Source organism: Odocoileus virginianus, chromosome 10 (genome assembly GCF_023699985.2).
Source record: "Odocoileus virginianus isolate 20LAN1187 ecotype Illinois chromosome 10, Ovbor_1.2, whole genome shotgun sequence".
Lineage (NCBI taxonomy): Eukaryota > Metazoa > Chordata > Mammalia > Artiodactyla > Cervidae > Odocoileus > Odocoileus virginianus.
Window position 1 is genome coordinate 39,808,973 of NC_069683.1, and position 16,265 is coordinate 39,825,237.

Here is a 16,265-nt window from a genome sequence, read left to right on the forward strand (position 1 = left end):
TATTTGCTATTTGTATGCACAGGAGGAAGGCTTAAGAGCTGTTGAGCCCAGGCAATAAGGCATTCTTTAAGTCTGAACCAGAGACCACTGTGCAGGAAGTGAGACCATAACAGGCTCTGGCTTCCTAAATTTTCAGGAGAACCAGGCTCAGATTAAAGCAGATTCCCTTGGAGAACACAGAATCTGGTAAAAGGCTTTACTTAATAATTCATGTTGCTCAGCAGTTTCTGGCTTCATCCAACTCAATATATTACCATAGACTCTACATGAAATTAAGAAGCACAAACCAAGATGAAGCAAATCTCAGAGTTAGTTAACAAAGATACTGTTAAACCCATCCGCTCATATCCATCCTTATCACTTCATCGATTGCCTTGCCCTCACTGTTTCTTGTGGACTACCTGAAATACTAGTTTTATAGCCGATATTTTTATTTCCAGTTTCGAGTTACCAGGCCCCACTTAAATACCTCTTCCTAATTTCAGCCAGGGTGATCCATTACAAGTGCAGTTCTGACCAGGGCACTCCTATATATATTAGAGTTTTCAATGGCTCCCTAATGCCCAAAAGATGAAGTCTAAACTCCTTGGTATGGTACACAACGCTCTCAATGACCTGGCTCATGTCATCCATGGAACTGTCACGGCTCCAGTTCCATCTCTGGCTACTTGAATTTTTTTTTGCTTTATAATACTAAACCACTTCTAGTTCTCTATACACCATCTTGTTTTATGCTAGGAACCCATGCTTTCCCCTTTCCTGGAATTTCCTGTCTGTTTTGCTATCAACTCATTCTTTGACTCATGTCAGGGATCATCTTCCCCAGACAGTTTTATCTGGTCTGTTATGTTGGGCTAAGTACTTTAGGCTCCCACAATACCCTGTGCCTATCTTACATTTATTATATTTTATCCAAATTGCCAGTTGCATGGGCCCACCTTCTTCACTAGACTATGCACCTCAAAAGGGCAGGAACTGCACTGTGTCTTGCTCAAAACTGCTTCCTCAGGGTCTGGGACAAGAGCTGGCATAAGGTAAGTACTCAACTGTCATAACAGAGAGCGTCAGATATCTTCAACAGTGACAATTTTGGAGTGAGATTCAGATGTTTACACATTGTATTAGAACCCAAGAATCTCTGAAATCAGATTTTGTATAAACGTCATTATATTTCTTATATTCTCTTAAGTACTTTGTCATACTTGAACCCTCTGTAAAATCAAAAATGGGTTTAATGGGAATATGAACCCACAGTTGTTTGGAACTCAGAGATCATTGGTTCTAATCTTCTTTTATTGACTTTCCACACTGTACAGTTCTGAAGTCCCAGCCTCCCACTTTCAGGGAAATCCTGAAAGGATGATAAGGCAAACCTGAGCTTTTTTGAAATAATAAATCTAAAGCTATTCTAAAGCTCTGGGGTTTGTGTAAATACAACTGAAGCATACAGTCAAACAGGCACATGACAGGACCTTTCCTAGACAGAGTCAATATGAAATGGATAAAACATGTTCATAAAATTAGAAATTTTTAACATGAGATGGATATTAAAGATCATCTAATCCACATCTGAGGTTAGAGAAGTTAAACTGCCCAAGTCTCACAGTTAGTAAATGGCAAAATAACAGTAAACTGAAATGTAACTACTCCCAAAGGTTCACACTTGCCATCAAAATTCATTTCTAAAATGGTCAGCTGAATTGTTTAACAGCATCTAGACTTAGCTTAAAAAGTCAACAAAACTAATTTGATTGGTGTCTCCTTTTCATTTCATTTGTCCCAGGAAATCTGCCTTTTACTAGAACAAGAGATGCAGATCATAGGTACAGTAGAAACCAATTTTTTTTTAAGGTTGGGGATATGGAAATAGTATTAGAAGGAGATGGCTCAAGGATTTTGGGTAGCTAACTGAATTTTGTAGTCTATCAAAAATTCTTTGTCCTGAGATTTGGTGAAAGTATCTGAAATGTACTTAATATCTGCGTGGTTTGAAAGACTAAAAAAAAAAAAATACTTTCACGAGTTTCTACTTCTCATTATATTTTTCTGAGTTTTAATGAAAACCAACAGGAAATGGGAGTCAATATAGCTCAGACAGTATATAGCTAGACAGATCTGGGTTTGAATTTTAATTTGATCCTTCCTAAATAAATAACCTTGGGTAAATTATTTCCTACCTCTGAACAACAGTTTCATCTCCTTATAAAAGAGAGCTAATAACTTCTGCTTTTCTGAGTCTTTGTGAGCATTAAGTAGGAATGTATATTTCTTAGCAGTGACTGGAACACAGTACTCACTCATTAAACAGTAAATGCCCTTAGAAACAGCAGTAGTAATAATGGCAAGAGAAGTAGTAGAATGTCTGTTCTAGTACCAAGAACACAGCAGGTGCTTAACTCACAGGCGTTCCCTTTCTAGTCCTTCCTCATACCTGGGTGATATTTCCTATACTGCACTGTTCTGTCCTTCAGGGTAGTTGCCAAATGAAATCTTAGCTGGCGAGTGCAATTTACTACTTAGTGGAGCTTCTTTTCTGCCCCAGAGCTAAAAATATATTTCAAGAGTGTCCTTGATATAGAACTAAAATACATCGAATATGCATAAGACACAATAAAAAAGAAACTCTTACATCTCCCCAGTTCCCACTTGTGGGACCTGTAGCCAAACTATGCTGCTCAGTTCAAGCCAGGAAAAAAAAAAAAAAAAAAGGGAGAAGAACAAACCACTATCTTGTGAATTTATAGCTTTTTACAATGGACTCACTGGAATAACAAAGGATTAAGACTACCACCTGTGTAATAAGTAAAGCGCAGTGGCGCTTCATGGACAGTGGACAATTGTTTTCCCTTTCTCCTCTATTAGCTGTTCTGTGGTTCTGCAGCGTGGAGTAGCTGCTGTTACCCTTTTTCATCTTGTCCTCATGCAGGATCAACCTGCTGAATGAAAAGTGAGCTTATATTGAAGAAGTATGAAGTGATTTCTCCACCATGAAAGTAAATATACATATACCAGTAAGCTGTAATTTTTATTTTTAGTAAAAATTTTAAATCGTTGAATATATTGCTTATGAAATTCTTCTCTCCAGGGCTGAGACTTGGGATATTGTTTTAGTTCAGAATTACTTTTTACAGCCTATTCCTAAATGTAAAAATCTACAATATAGCACAAATACTGATGAGTTCTTACACAATCTCTTCCCTCTGGTACCATGACCTAATTTGGGACATCATGTCTAAGGGTAAGTATCCACTGAACAAAAACAACTAAAAAAAAAATCACTCTCCTCTAGTGAGAGGCAAAAGTATAAGACTGATTTGTAAAGCACTGAACAGTCACAGCAGACAAAGTGAAATCATATGTAAATGAGTATTATACCCAGGAGGAAAATATGTATTTTTAATATGACTTGAATAAAAATCCTCCTAACACCTACTCAGCTCTCTCATGATGTAATATGAAAAGATAACCATTGAATATCCCCTCTGAAATGATGAGAACAGAGAAATAAAGATAAAGAGACTAACAGATCACCAAATCAACCTAACTTCTGCTTTTCCATTATTTTCAACCTCTATACGTAATTGAAATCAATCTTGAACAACTAAAGGTTAATGCCTGTTTAGTTGGTGGCAAAGCCCAAATTCCTCAGCCTTAGTTCTGTGGAACTCAAGGCCCTAGTTCTATGGAACCCAACTATTTTTTATAACATATTCAATTCAACAAATATTCACTGAATACAAACATGTGGAAAGTTTTGTATTGGGCTTGGTGGAGAACACAGAGATGAGAATTGACTCTTTCTTTCTGAAACTTCCTTATGAATGTCCGTGTGCTTTACCATTTCTGAGTCTGTTTGGATTATTCATTCCCTCAACTGAAAATTCTTCTCTTTCTCTCTGTTTTTCCAAACCTAGGCTTATCTCCAGCTCTATTTCTATCAAGTCTTCCAGAATACCTGCTATCAACAAAGCACAAATAGCACTCTTTTCTGTTTCTCTAACTTACCTAAATAATTATCTAATAATAATTTATCATTTATATCTAATGATACATTTAAACACATAGCACTTTAGGTTGTTCTGCTTTCTGTGTATGCCAATATAATCACCCTAGCTACATTACTAGCTCTTGAAGAATACGGTACAGTCGATCTTTCAAAAATCCTTCTCTCCATGTCCTTAACAGCGCTGTGCACATAAGAGATAATCAGTAAATTATAATTTGAACATGTGGGTAAAATTAAAGATTGGGGGACTCTTAGTAGGGATAGATCCTGTTTGCAAAGACTGAGCTAGTAGTTGGTGGCTTAGTCTACAGAGTAGTGTTGTGTCCAGCTCTTTGTACTGTACTGTACATGTACTGTAGCCTGCCAGGATCCTCTATCCATGGAATTTTCCAGGCAAGAACACTGGAGTAAGTTGCCATGTTCCTATTCCAGGGGATCTTCCTGATCCAGGAATTGAGCCCACATCTCTTGCATCTGCTGTACTGGCAGGCAGATTCTTTACCACTGTGCCACTTGAGAAGTCTACAGACTATCACTTCTAAAGATTATGAAATAAGAGATAGTATGTGCAAACAAACAGTGATAGGCAAGCAGAGTAAAAAGAGACAATGAATCTACAAGAAGAAAATATTCAAAGATAAGAACTTCTTAGTTAAAGAAAAAAAGATGGCAAGTCACTAACAGAAAACCAGAGAACTGGGTGGTTATTGGACTTTGGGGATAAGCACAATTATCAGAATTTGAAAAGAAGGAAAGGATCAATCAAAAAAAAAAAGAAAAAGAAAAAGTTTGGTCTCAAATTCAATCCTGACCTTAAACAGAGATAACTTAAAGAGCACACCAATTGCCCTGAGGCTCTTTAAATTCCACCAGCCTAAAGTGAAGTCACTCAGTTGTTTCTGACTCTTTGTGATGTCATGGACTACAGGTCAGGCTCCTCCATCCAATGGGATTTGCCAGGCAAGAATACTGGAGTGGGTTGCCATTTTCTTCTCCAGGGGATCTTCCCAGCCCAGGGATCAACCCTGGTCTCCCGCATTGCAGCCAGACTCTTTACCATCTGAAACACCAGGGGAGGCCAAGGAAGCCCAAGGTCCACCAGGCTAAGGTTGGGCTGAATTAAGCGGCTCTTGGTGCCAAGAGAAGAGGATTCTGAAACAGGGAACACTTCAACAGTCAGTCACTACACAGTCCAGACCTGGCAGGCAGCCCTCTATCAGCCAGCGTTTATTCTAATATGCTGGTTTATGTGAAGCAGATGTACATACTGCTGAGGAAGCATAGACTCGCTTTCCCAATCCCATTGGGAACATATGCTGCTGCTCTTGTCCTGGGTCTAATTTCCATGGTAGATAGCATTAAATCTTTTGCCACCCCATTGCTATAGCAAGATAGGGGGGCAGGGGTACTTCTGTGTGATTCAGTAATGGCATAGACAAGCATTTCTTCCCCAGAACAGAGGATATTCAGTTAGAAAACTAGATAATTGTGTGTGTGTGTGTGTGTGTGAATGACGTTTCTTTAAAAAGGCAGCCCAAAGAAAAATAATCGGCTCTTCGGGCTAAGATCCTCACTAAGGGGATGCTGCGTCTTTGACTGGGCTCTCCAGCTTAAGCAACTCTGAGAGGTAGGTTGAGTTCTCTTTATGGAGTATTAGGGGATGGAGTTATACAAGAATCTTGACATTTCCTTCTCTTGTCCCATCAAGACGATCCATCACTTCGAGAGTTCAATGGAAATTGTTTTCTACCAACATTAAAAGTTATTTGGGAGCTTTTAAGACACAGCAAATATATTTCTTTAAGAGAAGTTTATTTGCTTGTTTAAGAGAGCTGCACTTTATATATAGTGCTGATATAAACTGGTGCACAGGATCCTCTAAAACTGTTTATATCCACAGTAAAATACATTTTTGTGATACTCATACCACAGACTTAGTCCAGAGCCGAGGGCTTTTTGAACTCTGCTTATCTCCCAGCCTTTGTGGCTGTTACTTAGTCTTCACCAAGTCCTAGGTCTCCCTGGCCACACATCCTTGCCTCAGACCTCAGCCTGCTGGCTCCATATGGACTTCTTTGCCTATTCATTTCTCTAAGATGCCTGGAAACCCGTGGAAGGCCAGACCAGGAAGTCCACAGCAAGGTTCTGGCTAGTGCTCCCTTCTCATTTACCTGGATTTTAAAATAATTTTAATATGTATAGTTCCCCATCTTTTATTCCTGGTATACAGTCTAGTATTTAAATACCTTCTTGGACAAAGACATCTCATCTCGGGTATATTTCAATGATAATTTCACTTATATTAAAGACTATGTGGTCCTCATTTTACACTTGTTACATTCTGGCTGACTTAAGGTGAATGATTTCAATTGTATGGTAGTAGGAAAAAGAGTTAAAGAACTGTAGACTAGAAATTACCTAGACCAACTTCTTCAACTACAGATGAGATAATTCAGGAAAAGAACATGACTTACTTAGAATGGAACAAATGGAAGTTGAGTTTCCTAACCCTTTAGGAAATACCTGAAGGAGTGTCTTGTGGAGAAATTGTAAGCCTTATTTTGTTGGAATCCAAAAGTAAGACTAGAACCAATGAGTAGAAGTTGTAAAAAAGCAAAGACAAATAACAAAGAATTAATAATTAGAACTAGAATGAGTTTCTCAAGAAGTAGTCAGTTTTCTGTCATTATACTATTAGAGGCATTTGAACAGAAGTAAGATGACTACTTGTCAGGGATATAGAAAGGGATTTCTTGGATGGAATTGTCACTCTGATTACATGTCTCTCCTTTATTCCAGTTCTGAGAATCTAAGTGTTGTGACGTGAAGCACTATATCTGGTGGGCTTGAACTAATAATGACCCTTACATTCCAAAGTATAAGCAGATGTAGTCTTTAAATCTGTCCCTAGATTATATTCTGGTTTGCCTCTGCTGCCTTGGATGAGCCCTGTATCATCAAGTCAATCTTCCTTCTCTGCCAGGAGTAAAGAGCCAGGGAAGAGAAAGGAAATGAGAAAAGCTTCAGAGATTTCCCAAAGTATGGATCAAAGGGTAAGCAGGATTTTTAAGAGAAGACATTCACATTAAGTGGTGCATTTTTTAAGGAAAAAGGAAAAGTTGCAGTCCCTGTTATTTGTCTATAAACAGAGAGCTTAGGTTGACAAAAATAAAGCTATCTTGAGATTTAAAACGTAGAAGCAATCAGAAGTTCACACACAAAAAATGAAGCTTTCAGAGGGTTAAGGCCATCTTGGCTGGGATCCAATTCACAAATTCAGTACAAATCTATAAAACCTTTCTAAGCAAATCTGAGAGCAACTGTTTTCTAAAAGGGGCTATTCTTGGTACACGTATCCATTTCCATTCAAATCAATGCAAGTTTTTAATACATGGAGGACAGCACATCATTACAGTTCCAACCCAGGGTCCAAAAGCCTGCCTAATGATAATCACTCTCAGAGCTCATCCCTTTAAGAGCTCATATTCCACTATGCCCCACGTCAAAATGAGGTGTGGCCTCCCTCTGCGACTGGGACACAGTAATTAAATTCGAGAATTAAAAGAAGTGTTAGAGGAATGTTTTCTTAACTAAGCTATTTAAAAAAACAGAAAAAATAAAAGTGTGTGAGAGAGAAGAAACAGAATGGAAAGAATACATTGAAAAAAAAAGAGGGCAAGCTACCACTATTGTTGCTGGAGGAAGAAAAGGAGAAGAGAGGGAAAGAGAAAGGGAGCGTCCACCTGTGAAAGTAACTGGGAAATACTACTAGAGAGATCTTCTCATTAATAGAAAGAAAAGATCAAGGGACTCAAAAATTCAATTCAGGAAGGTATTGGTCTCCTCTTTTATTTCTCTAAAGAAAAAGAAAGAAAAACTAAATGAAAGCTATCGTGGACTGATCACCTTTCTTATATGAAACACCTTCTGTTTCATGAAGGCCCTAATAGCAATCTTGCATTTGGAGGGAACCCTAGAAATAATGGAGGACTTCCCAGGAGGCGCTAGTGGTAGAGAACTCCCCTGACAATGGAGGAGACATAAGAGACGTGGGTTTGATCCCTGGGCTGGGAAGATCCCTTGGAGGAGGGCATGGCAATTACTCCAGTATTCTTGCCTCTGGGATTCCCATGGACAGAGGAGCCTTGTGGGCTACAGTCCATGGAGTCGCAAAGAGTAGGACACAACTGAAGCAACACCTACAGCAACACTGCTAGAGATAATGGAATCCAACATACCTCCTTTAAAAGATAAAGTTAAGCCCAGAGGCATTAGTCACTTATTTGCTTCAGTCCAAATTTCCCAATAACAGACCAGAACCCTTTCTACTATACTTTGAGACCCTGAAATTAGTAGGGTTGGGATAAGAACTGCACTCTTGCCTAAGGAGAACAAGGAGAGGGGAAATGCCAAATGAAAAGTCCATAAAAAATTAAACATGTTTGTCATTCTTAATACATGGTGACAGACTCAATTAATTGAGTCCTTTCTTCCTTACATGCCCTACGTAGGAGCTAACAAATTTTGTGAGTTCAATACAAACAAAGCCATCAAATGCTCCAAAGTATAACAAGACCTTAAACACGTTTCCTAAGCCCCCAGCACTATGAATTTGTAGTTTTATAAATATCATGGTGAACAAGAAATGCTGTCTTGTCATATTCAAGCCAAATAACAGCTGGACTTTAAAAATAAAATTTTGAAGACATTTGCCTTTTATATTTTTAATTTCTGTTTTCTTGGCGTATGGTTTTGTCATTCGATTTTGATGAGCGGTTAATACACGTGCACAGCTGCCTCTTCTGGTGACCTTTCCCTGCCGCTTCTATGCTCGCAGCTATGAAGCAGGTCTTCAGATTGCTGACAAAGTGATATTGGCATTTTCACAACTGGCAGACACTTTCCTGTGAAGCCAGGCTGACTTTAGTCACTTCAGATGCCACACAGGAGAATGGGTTGAAAGCAGAGGAAGGGATGTTACTCGCTCAGTTGTGTCTGACTCTGCAATCCCGTGGACTGTAGCCCACCAGGCTCCTCTGCTCTGTCCATTGGGATTCTCCAGGCAAGAATACTGGAGTGGGTAGCCACTTCCTTCTCCAGGGGATCTTCCCAACGCAGGGATCGAAGCTGGGTCTCCGGCATTGCAGGCAGATTCTTTACCATCTGAGCCACCAGTGAAGCCCCAGAGGAAGGGGAGAGTCCCTTAAAACTGCCATTATGCATTATTCACAACAGCCATAGAAGCAGACACAGAAAACAACCTTAGTATACATGAGAGGATGAAGGATGAAGAGATTGTTTTATACATATATATTTTTGAATGTTATAAAAATATTATTCATCCATAAAAAAAGAAAACCCTGCCACTAGCAACAAAGACAAATGCTATACGATCTCACACAGACATGGAATCTAAAGAGGCTAAACTCATAAAAGCAGAGAACAGAATGGTGATTTCCAGGAACTAGGAGGAAGGGGATATGGAAAGATATTGGTCAAAGAGTATAAACTTCCAGTTGTAAGATGAATAAGCTCTGGGGATCTGATATATGGCAGGTGACTATAGTTAAAAATACTGCCTATACACTTGAAAATTGCTGAGAATAGTTTTTTTAATTTTCTCATCAAGTAAAGCTAATTTGTGAAGTATAGAGGTGCTAACATTGTGGTAATCATTTCCCAATATATATATGTTTTCAAATCATCAAGTTTATACCTTAAATTTGCACCAAGGTTATATGTCAATTATATCTCAATAAAGCTGGAAAAATATCTCAACTGTTCAAAGCCAGATCATGTGTGGACAAAGAAGGGATGACATCCTGAGCCAGAGCTTAAAACTCACTTGCCAGTGGAGCCTACCTACGTAGCTTCCACTCTGAACCTCTGTGGGGAACAAAGAAGCCTTGATCTTCTTAATACTTTTCTCAGTGATAATTATATCTGCCTTATTATCTATTCTTTCCCCTTTTAATCTTCCATCTTCCTTCACTATGCTTTAAGTTCTAAGAGGTCAGGAACATACTTGTTTTGCTTCCTTTGGTTTATCCAGTGTCTAGTTCAGGGACTGGCACACAGAACAGGCACTCAAGAAATGTTTGTTTGTTTTTAAACCAAGATTGAATGAAAGAGTGAATACATTTTTTAATATTCTTTCACTTCAGTTCCTTCTTACTAGCGAAGTGGAGAAAGTATTATGTGTACCTGTTATCTACTCTGACTTTAATATGAACTGAAACTCCAGCAGGCTTTGCAATCAGCTTACGCTTGAACAGATGCCAGGAAATATCCTGAAGTCAGCAGAAGGCTGCTACCCATCCCAGCAGTCCTCACAAAGGCGCTCCACTTCTGTCGGTATTAGAGCAGGTAACTTGACTCCATTCATGAACTCACAGTCCCCCAAAAGCACATGAGGTCTCAATGGCAACTCTGGGCAAGCTTCTGAAGGGAGGTTTTCACACGCTCCTTAAGCTCCTGGGCCACTACAGACCTTCTACTATTACACTCATCAGGCATTGCTGTTATGTGTGACAGAGTAACACGAGAGCCGGTGCATGGCATGACTTGCTATATTTAGGGGAGAGGAAATGGGCCATACTGAGGAAGGTCACAAGGAGTCTGCTCAGAAAAATGAAGGCCCCACTTATGTATCTGTATATACAAGGGGTGCAGGATAGCACAGTACTTAATGGCTTGGGTTCTGCAGTCAGTCTGCCTAGGATCAACTCTCACCTCTGCCCTTACTGCCTACATGACCTGTGGCAAGTTACTTAACTATTCTCAGCCTTAATCTTCTCATCTGTAAAATGGGAAAAAACACCTTCTTTACATAGGTGTATATGATTTAAATGAGAAAATATGGGTTAAAAGCTCAGCACGTTCTCTGGAATATAAATGCTTCATAAATGTTTGCTTAAAAAAAGCATACTAATTAGGAAATTAGCTTGAATCCAAACAATCTGTGTTTGAACTGAATGGAAGTTCCAAAGAAGCTTCTATATAATATGTTTCTCTACAGGTAGGCCTTTTATTTTTTCTTTTCATAATGGTTAATAACTCCGACTATGATTTTTAACTTACCAAGCATATGATATCATCAATTAGATTATTAGCATTACTGAGAGGCAAATGACTTTATACCTATTGTACCGTTAAGAAGGGACACCAGGTATGCTGCAGTCTACGGGGTCATAAATAGTCGGACACAACCGACCAACTGAACAACCACACGGTTGAGACACTAAGTGAAGAAAGACGAATGACATCAAGAAAACTCAGAACAAGAGTAAGGTGGTAGAATTCTCTAACTCCTAGTCTACCAAAAAAAAAAAAAAAACAAAACAGATTGAATACTCCAAAGTGATTGAAAGATTATTTCATTGTGTCTGGTCAAAAATTAGGTACTCTACAGTACCATCTTCCAACAAAATTGAGATGGGCCACACCTGAATAACTGACTCCCTAAACCACACAACCTTAGTCCTTATGGGGCGGGGAGGTGGGGGGAACCTGTATCTCTAAGTGCCTATAAAAATGTCAGTGTCACTGTGCTCTCAGTACACATTTTTCATGAAAGACAGTGAGTGATTTCTGCTTTTGAGTCCTCTTTATTCCTCCTTTTCTGCTCCTGCTCCTCCCTCCTCTTCCTTCCCTGTTCTCACACACGCACAAACCAATCAGAGTTTAACACCTTGTCCCTGGGACTTCCATTAAATATTAGTCTCTCCTATTGGTATGAACTTGTCTTCTGAAAACTCTCTGAAGTGCTTCGTAATGTCTGATACTACCCATCCCTTAGTGCTCATGCCAGGGATTTCTGAACTGCCTAGGATGGCTCCAACCATCACTAAAAGCCATGCCTGGTTCAGATGCTGCTATGAAAAGTCTTTATACATTTTCAAGGGATTAGGGTCCTGGAAGAAATCATACCAGTAAAAGGGATAACAGTAAGATTCTTCCCCTCAAGCTAAAAGGACTTTAGCTGGGACCCAAGATGGGTGAAGTATTGTGTTACTTTGAAGAGAACAAATTAATCTTCCCTGACTGGTGGGAGGGATTCTGCCAAAGGCACAGCTAAAGGGAAAACCAGTCCCTACTCTGTGATGACACAGTAAATAACCAGGCAACATTACTACTGAAGTGCTGACCTAACTCATAAATTGTACCCAGCCTCTGGGGAGCAATTTCTGCTGATTCGCTGCTTGTGCATTTAAAACAAACAAACAAAAAGGAAAGAGGAGTGGACAGCATTGATACTGCTGGGGGTAAACACGCTGAGAGTAAAGCTGGTCCTTATCATCCAGACTTTCAAAAGACTTTGTAACGGTTAGTATCCAGACACAGGCTGGGCCTTGCCCGAGCAATTATTAATTTTACACCAGATCTGCTTCATACTATCATTTAGTTTCCAGAAGGGTTTGATTGCACCTGGGACTCACTTGTACGGGGGATAAAAAAAAATCCTTCTTTGTAAGTTTGTCCCTAAAAAAAATAAATAAATAAGGATGTCTTGAGATGGTTGAAAGTCAGAATTTTGTTGTTCAATGGAATGTAGAAAGTTCTTTTTGCTATGTGTTCAGTAACAGGATCTAGTTGAATTTCAAATTCCTCAACTGTAACACACAATGAAGACTAACATTTCTTCTGTTTTGCCAAGAAAATTGATCTGGTTACTTGCAAGAAAGACTATAAAGATCCTATATCTAACTGGGGCGCACCTCTAGAGACACACGGTGCCGCAGAAAATAGCTAAGAAAAGCCACTCACCCTCTGCATCTTCTGGCCGGGTAAGATCGATGACACCTGGGCCCAGCTTTCCATCTTCACTTGACTTTCCTGTTAACTGGGGCCCCAAATTCTCAAAGCGCGTTCTTTCCTAGAGGAAAGAATAACCAGAGACTTATTCTAGCTTCCAAAGCAGCCACTTTTTCCTTCCAATTTCTATCTTGCTTAATGGATGAAACTTGAATTTACAAACATCATTTCTGACCAACTGTAACTCAAAATCTTTCAGGAAGGTTCCACTGAAGCCTGTTTGTGGCACCAACACTGCTGACAACACCTAAACCATAGTAGCTCTAAGGAAAGGACATCTGTGGCAGGAAAACTGCCAGGGCTGTACTGCACATCTTCTCTCTGTTGGATTTGTTCCAGTAATCTAAAAGGAATGCAACTGAAAGGTGTGAGCCAAAAGCACAAAATCTGAACGAGCCGTTTCCATTAGACTATACCGTTATTCAGTGGGGAGGGGAATTTTCCCATTTAGAGATCTTGCATTGGTATTCCTGGAAAAATACAAATCAGAATTTTAGGCAAGAAGATTTCAAAAACAAATAATTCAAAGCAGGGAGACTAGATGACGGCACTGACGCTGTATTTTGTTTAGGAGTTTGAACTGTAACTTCCTGGTAAGTGAGAAGCAGGACATCACTCCTGGCCAGCCCTTGAGTCAGGAAAGTTAAACACTTCTGCCATTATACTAGGAAAACCCAAAGGTGTTCTACTTGTTAACCTGTCCTCCTAGGAGCAGGAGTCTGAAGCATCACAATGAACTCTCCTTCTGCCGCTCTCTGGATCAGTAGCAGAGAGCTCATTGACCAGCCTTAACATGGTGTTGTTGTCTGCAGAAAAACAGCACGTGTCTCCTTCTCCCCTCCTTGTTTCTCTCCAGACTCAAACTTGGCTTTGTGTTGTGCTTATGAATGAATGAAACCTTGTTGTTCATTACTATGAAACAATATTAAATGTCATGTCAGCTTGAATTTACAGACATGAAATAGCAGCTTCCAGCTCCGGGAATGGTTTCTGCATGTTATACTTAATGCATTATGCAGCAGTAGAGTGCTGATTGCTGTTCAGTCTATTGTTCAATGACCTAGTTCTGTACTGAGCATGTTCGGCATTAGATGGAAACACTCTGAGTGTTCTCTTCTGTAAGATGTTTAGAAACTTGGAAATATTCTTAAAGAGCAAACATACAATTACTTGATAGAGGCTGTGCCTCATTTGTACAGCCTCACTACATTTGTGCTTTCTAATATGATTATTTTTGAATATCATTATATTTCTATAATTAATTCCCATCAGTCAAATTGTGCAGGAAGTCTTCCAGTTCCCCTTCATCATGTAATGTTGAAATCTGTGTTGGAAGAAAATACAGTATAAACCTTGCTTTAATCCAGCACCATTTCTATGAAAGATGGCAACAAAATTATAATCATGAATTTTCCCCAACTGGGTAATACTAACTAGTTAACAAAAGCAGTATGTGGGGAAACCTCTGAAACATGACACTTATTTAAAGAAAAAAGTGAAAATAAAAAGTAAATTAAGTATGGTTCCCCAATATCTTCTTATGTGACAACACTGCTGCACAAGAACAAATTATCCAGATGCAGGCCACAACAAAAAGCAACCACAAGCCATGCGGGAGTTGCATACATTGTTGCAGGGAGGACAGCTGCTTTCAATCAGCCAGTTTTGATTACTGAGTAGCACTTTTGGTTGTCATGATGTGAAGCAAAAGAAAGTGAAGATGAGGAGTACCAGGGACAGCAAAATATTCAACCTTTGTTTTATCATATTGTTTCGCATTTCAAATATTTGCATGTGAATGCTTTCCCTATGTTAAATGCAAAAGGAGTTTTGATGTGACACCTGCAATCTTCTTGGAAGAACAACCTTTAGCTGTATTTTCATGGGGGGAAAAGCAACTTTCTCTGAAAATCAACAGATCATGCTACCTATCAATATGCATATTTCAAGTATCTTTCTAGTCATTCATTCTCTTTGATTTTACCGGAAAATATTCTCAGTAAAAAAAATAAAATAATAAAGTTCCTGAAAGAATATCAATATTTTGACAAGGAAGGAGAAGAGGGAAAATTACATGCCATGGTTTGTAAAATCCTAAGACAACAAAGCTTACATGATGATAATATCTTTTCTTTTATAAAAAATGAAGTGCACTCACAATTCAGTAGTATCAGCTTGTTTTTAATCATAACAAAAAACATTCAGAACATTCAACAACACATTCTCAGTGTCTTTGAAGTCATACATTTTTCTGACTTCATTGAAAAAAAAAACTACAGCAGAGATAGTTTCCTTATAAAATATCAATATTTTGACAGAGTAGAAGTCAAGGAAGAATATCCCATGAAATGCTTGATAAATAGGCAGAAAATAAATCAATGATAAAAATTGTTTTGGGCAGTGGGCTGCATTTTATATTTGGTAATATTAAGCATTTGTGTTTGAGATTAAAGAAGGACCCTGCAAAGCCATGCCCTTTCATATAAATTTCTACCTAGTCTCCCAGAAGATTTCCTTCTTTTCTTCAAAGAATAGCTCAGAATATTTATTTGCCAGCCACATAACCATAAGATAAGAGGGTCTGATGTCTACAAGTTAGCTCAGGGCAGCTGAGCTAAGCAAAGATTTTACCAGTGAGGTTGAACATGAGCCTAGTAAATACAGGATGTGGACATGGGCACAGAAAGAAGTTTAAAGATTCTTTAGCTCCAACAGGCCCTCAACTTCTGGCCATTAAGAACCAATGGGTATGTCCCCATATGGAAATACAGACGAAGGGTGGCAAGCGCTTAACTCTAAGTTTTCCATGCACTTGAACTAGTTTCCATGAGGTATGTAGTTCCCAAGTAGATATTCTGGAGATATAAACAAAACACCTCAATGCTAATTTTAATCTCAACCCCCCAGGCAGGAAAAATCCCCAGTCTTCATGATGACAGTGAAATGTGCATTTTACATGCAGCGATATGATCAGACACTTACTTATGCATTGTCAGTCACAAACATGCAGGCAACATAAAAGTTATTGAAAAAAATTAAAGTCAGCTCTGCTGTGTTGTAGGACTGTTGGCTCTCTAAGTGCTTTGAAATTATGATGTATGAGGTAGATGTTGCATATTAAATAAAGATATTTAAATGATAAAGCCCCCTTTAGTGAGAGCTGATGAATGTTAAATGTTACAAGCCACAAGACGGTAGCATCCATCATCTTCACATATTATCAGAGTCAATGACGGGGCAGCCTCACTGATGACAGATAGACTGCTGCATTATTATCCCTTATTTCTAGAGTCACTGAACAAACCATTCAACTCCTCAGGCATTATTTTTAACTTTGCATTAAATTAGCAACTTTTCCCTTCCTACCATAGCAAGATAGATCAATCCTGTCTTTGCATCGGTGGAGAGAGAGAATGAATTTGGGGTAGCTAAAAAATAAGAGGTT

The 16,265-nt window shown here is 38.9% G+C and overlaps 1 protein-coding gene across 22 annotated transcripts in view; it reads right to left on the reverse strand.

Annotated features, from left to right (window-relative positions):
- The window catches only part of SOX6 (SRY-box transcription factor 6), a 765,792-nt gene that overhangs the window by 36,152 nt on the left and 713,375 nt on the right, over positions 1–16,265 (reverse strand). For all 22 annotated transcript variants that reach the window (XM_070473416.1, XM_020904495.2, XM_020904527.2 and 19 more), the window contains one exon: positions 12,773–12,881. In XM_070473416.1, the coding sequence (XP_070329517.1) occupies positions 12,773–12,881 (109 nt within the window). The remainder of the gene's footprint in view (positions 1–12,772; positions 12,882–16,265) is intronic.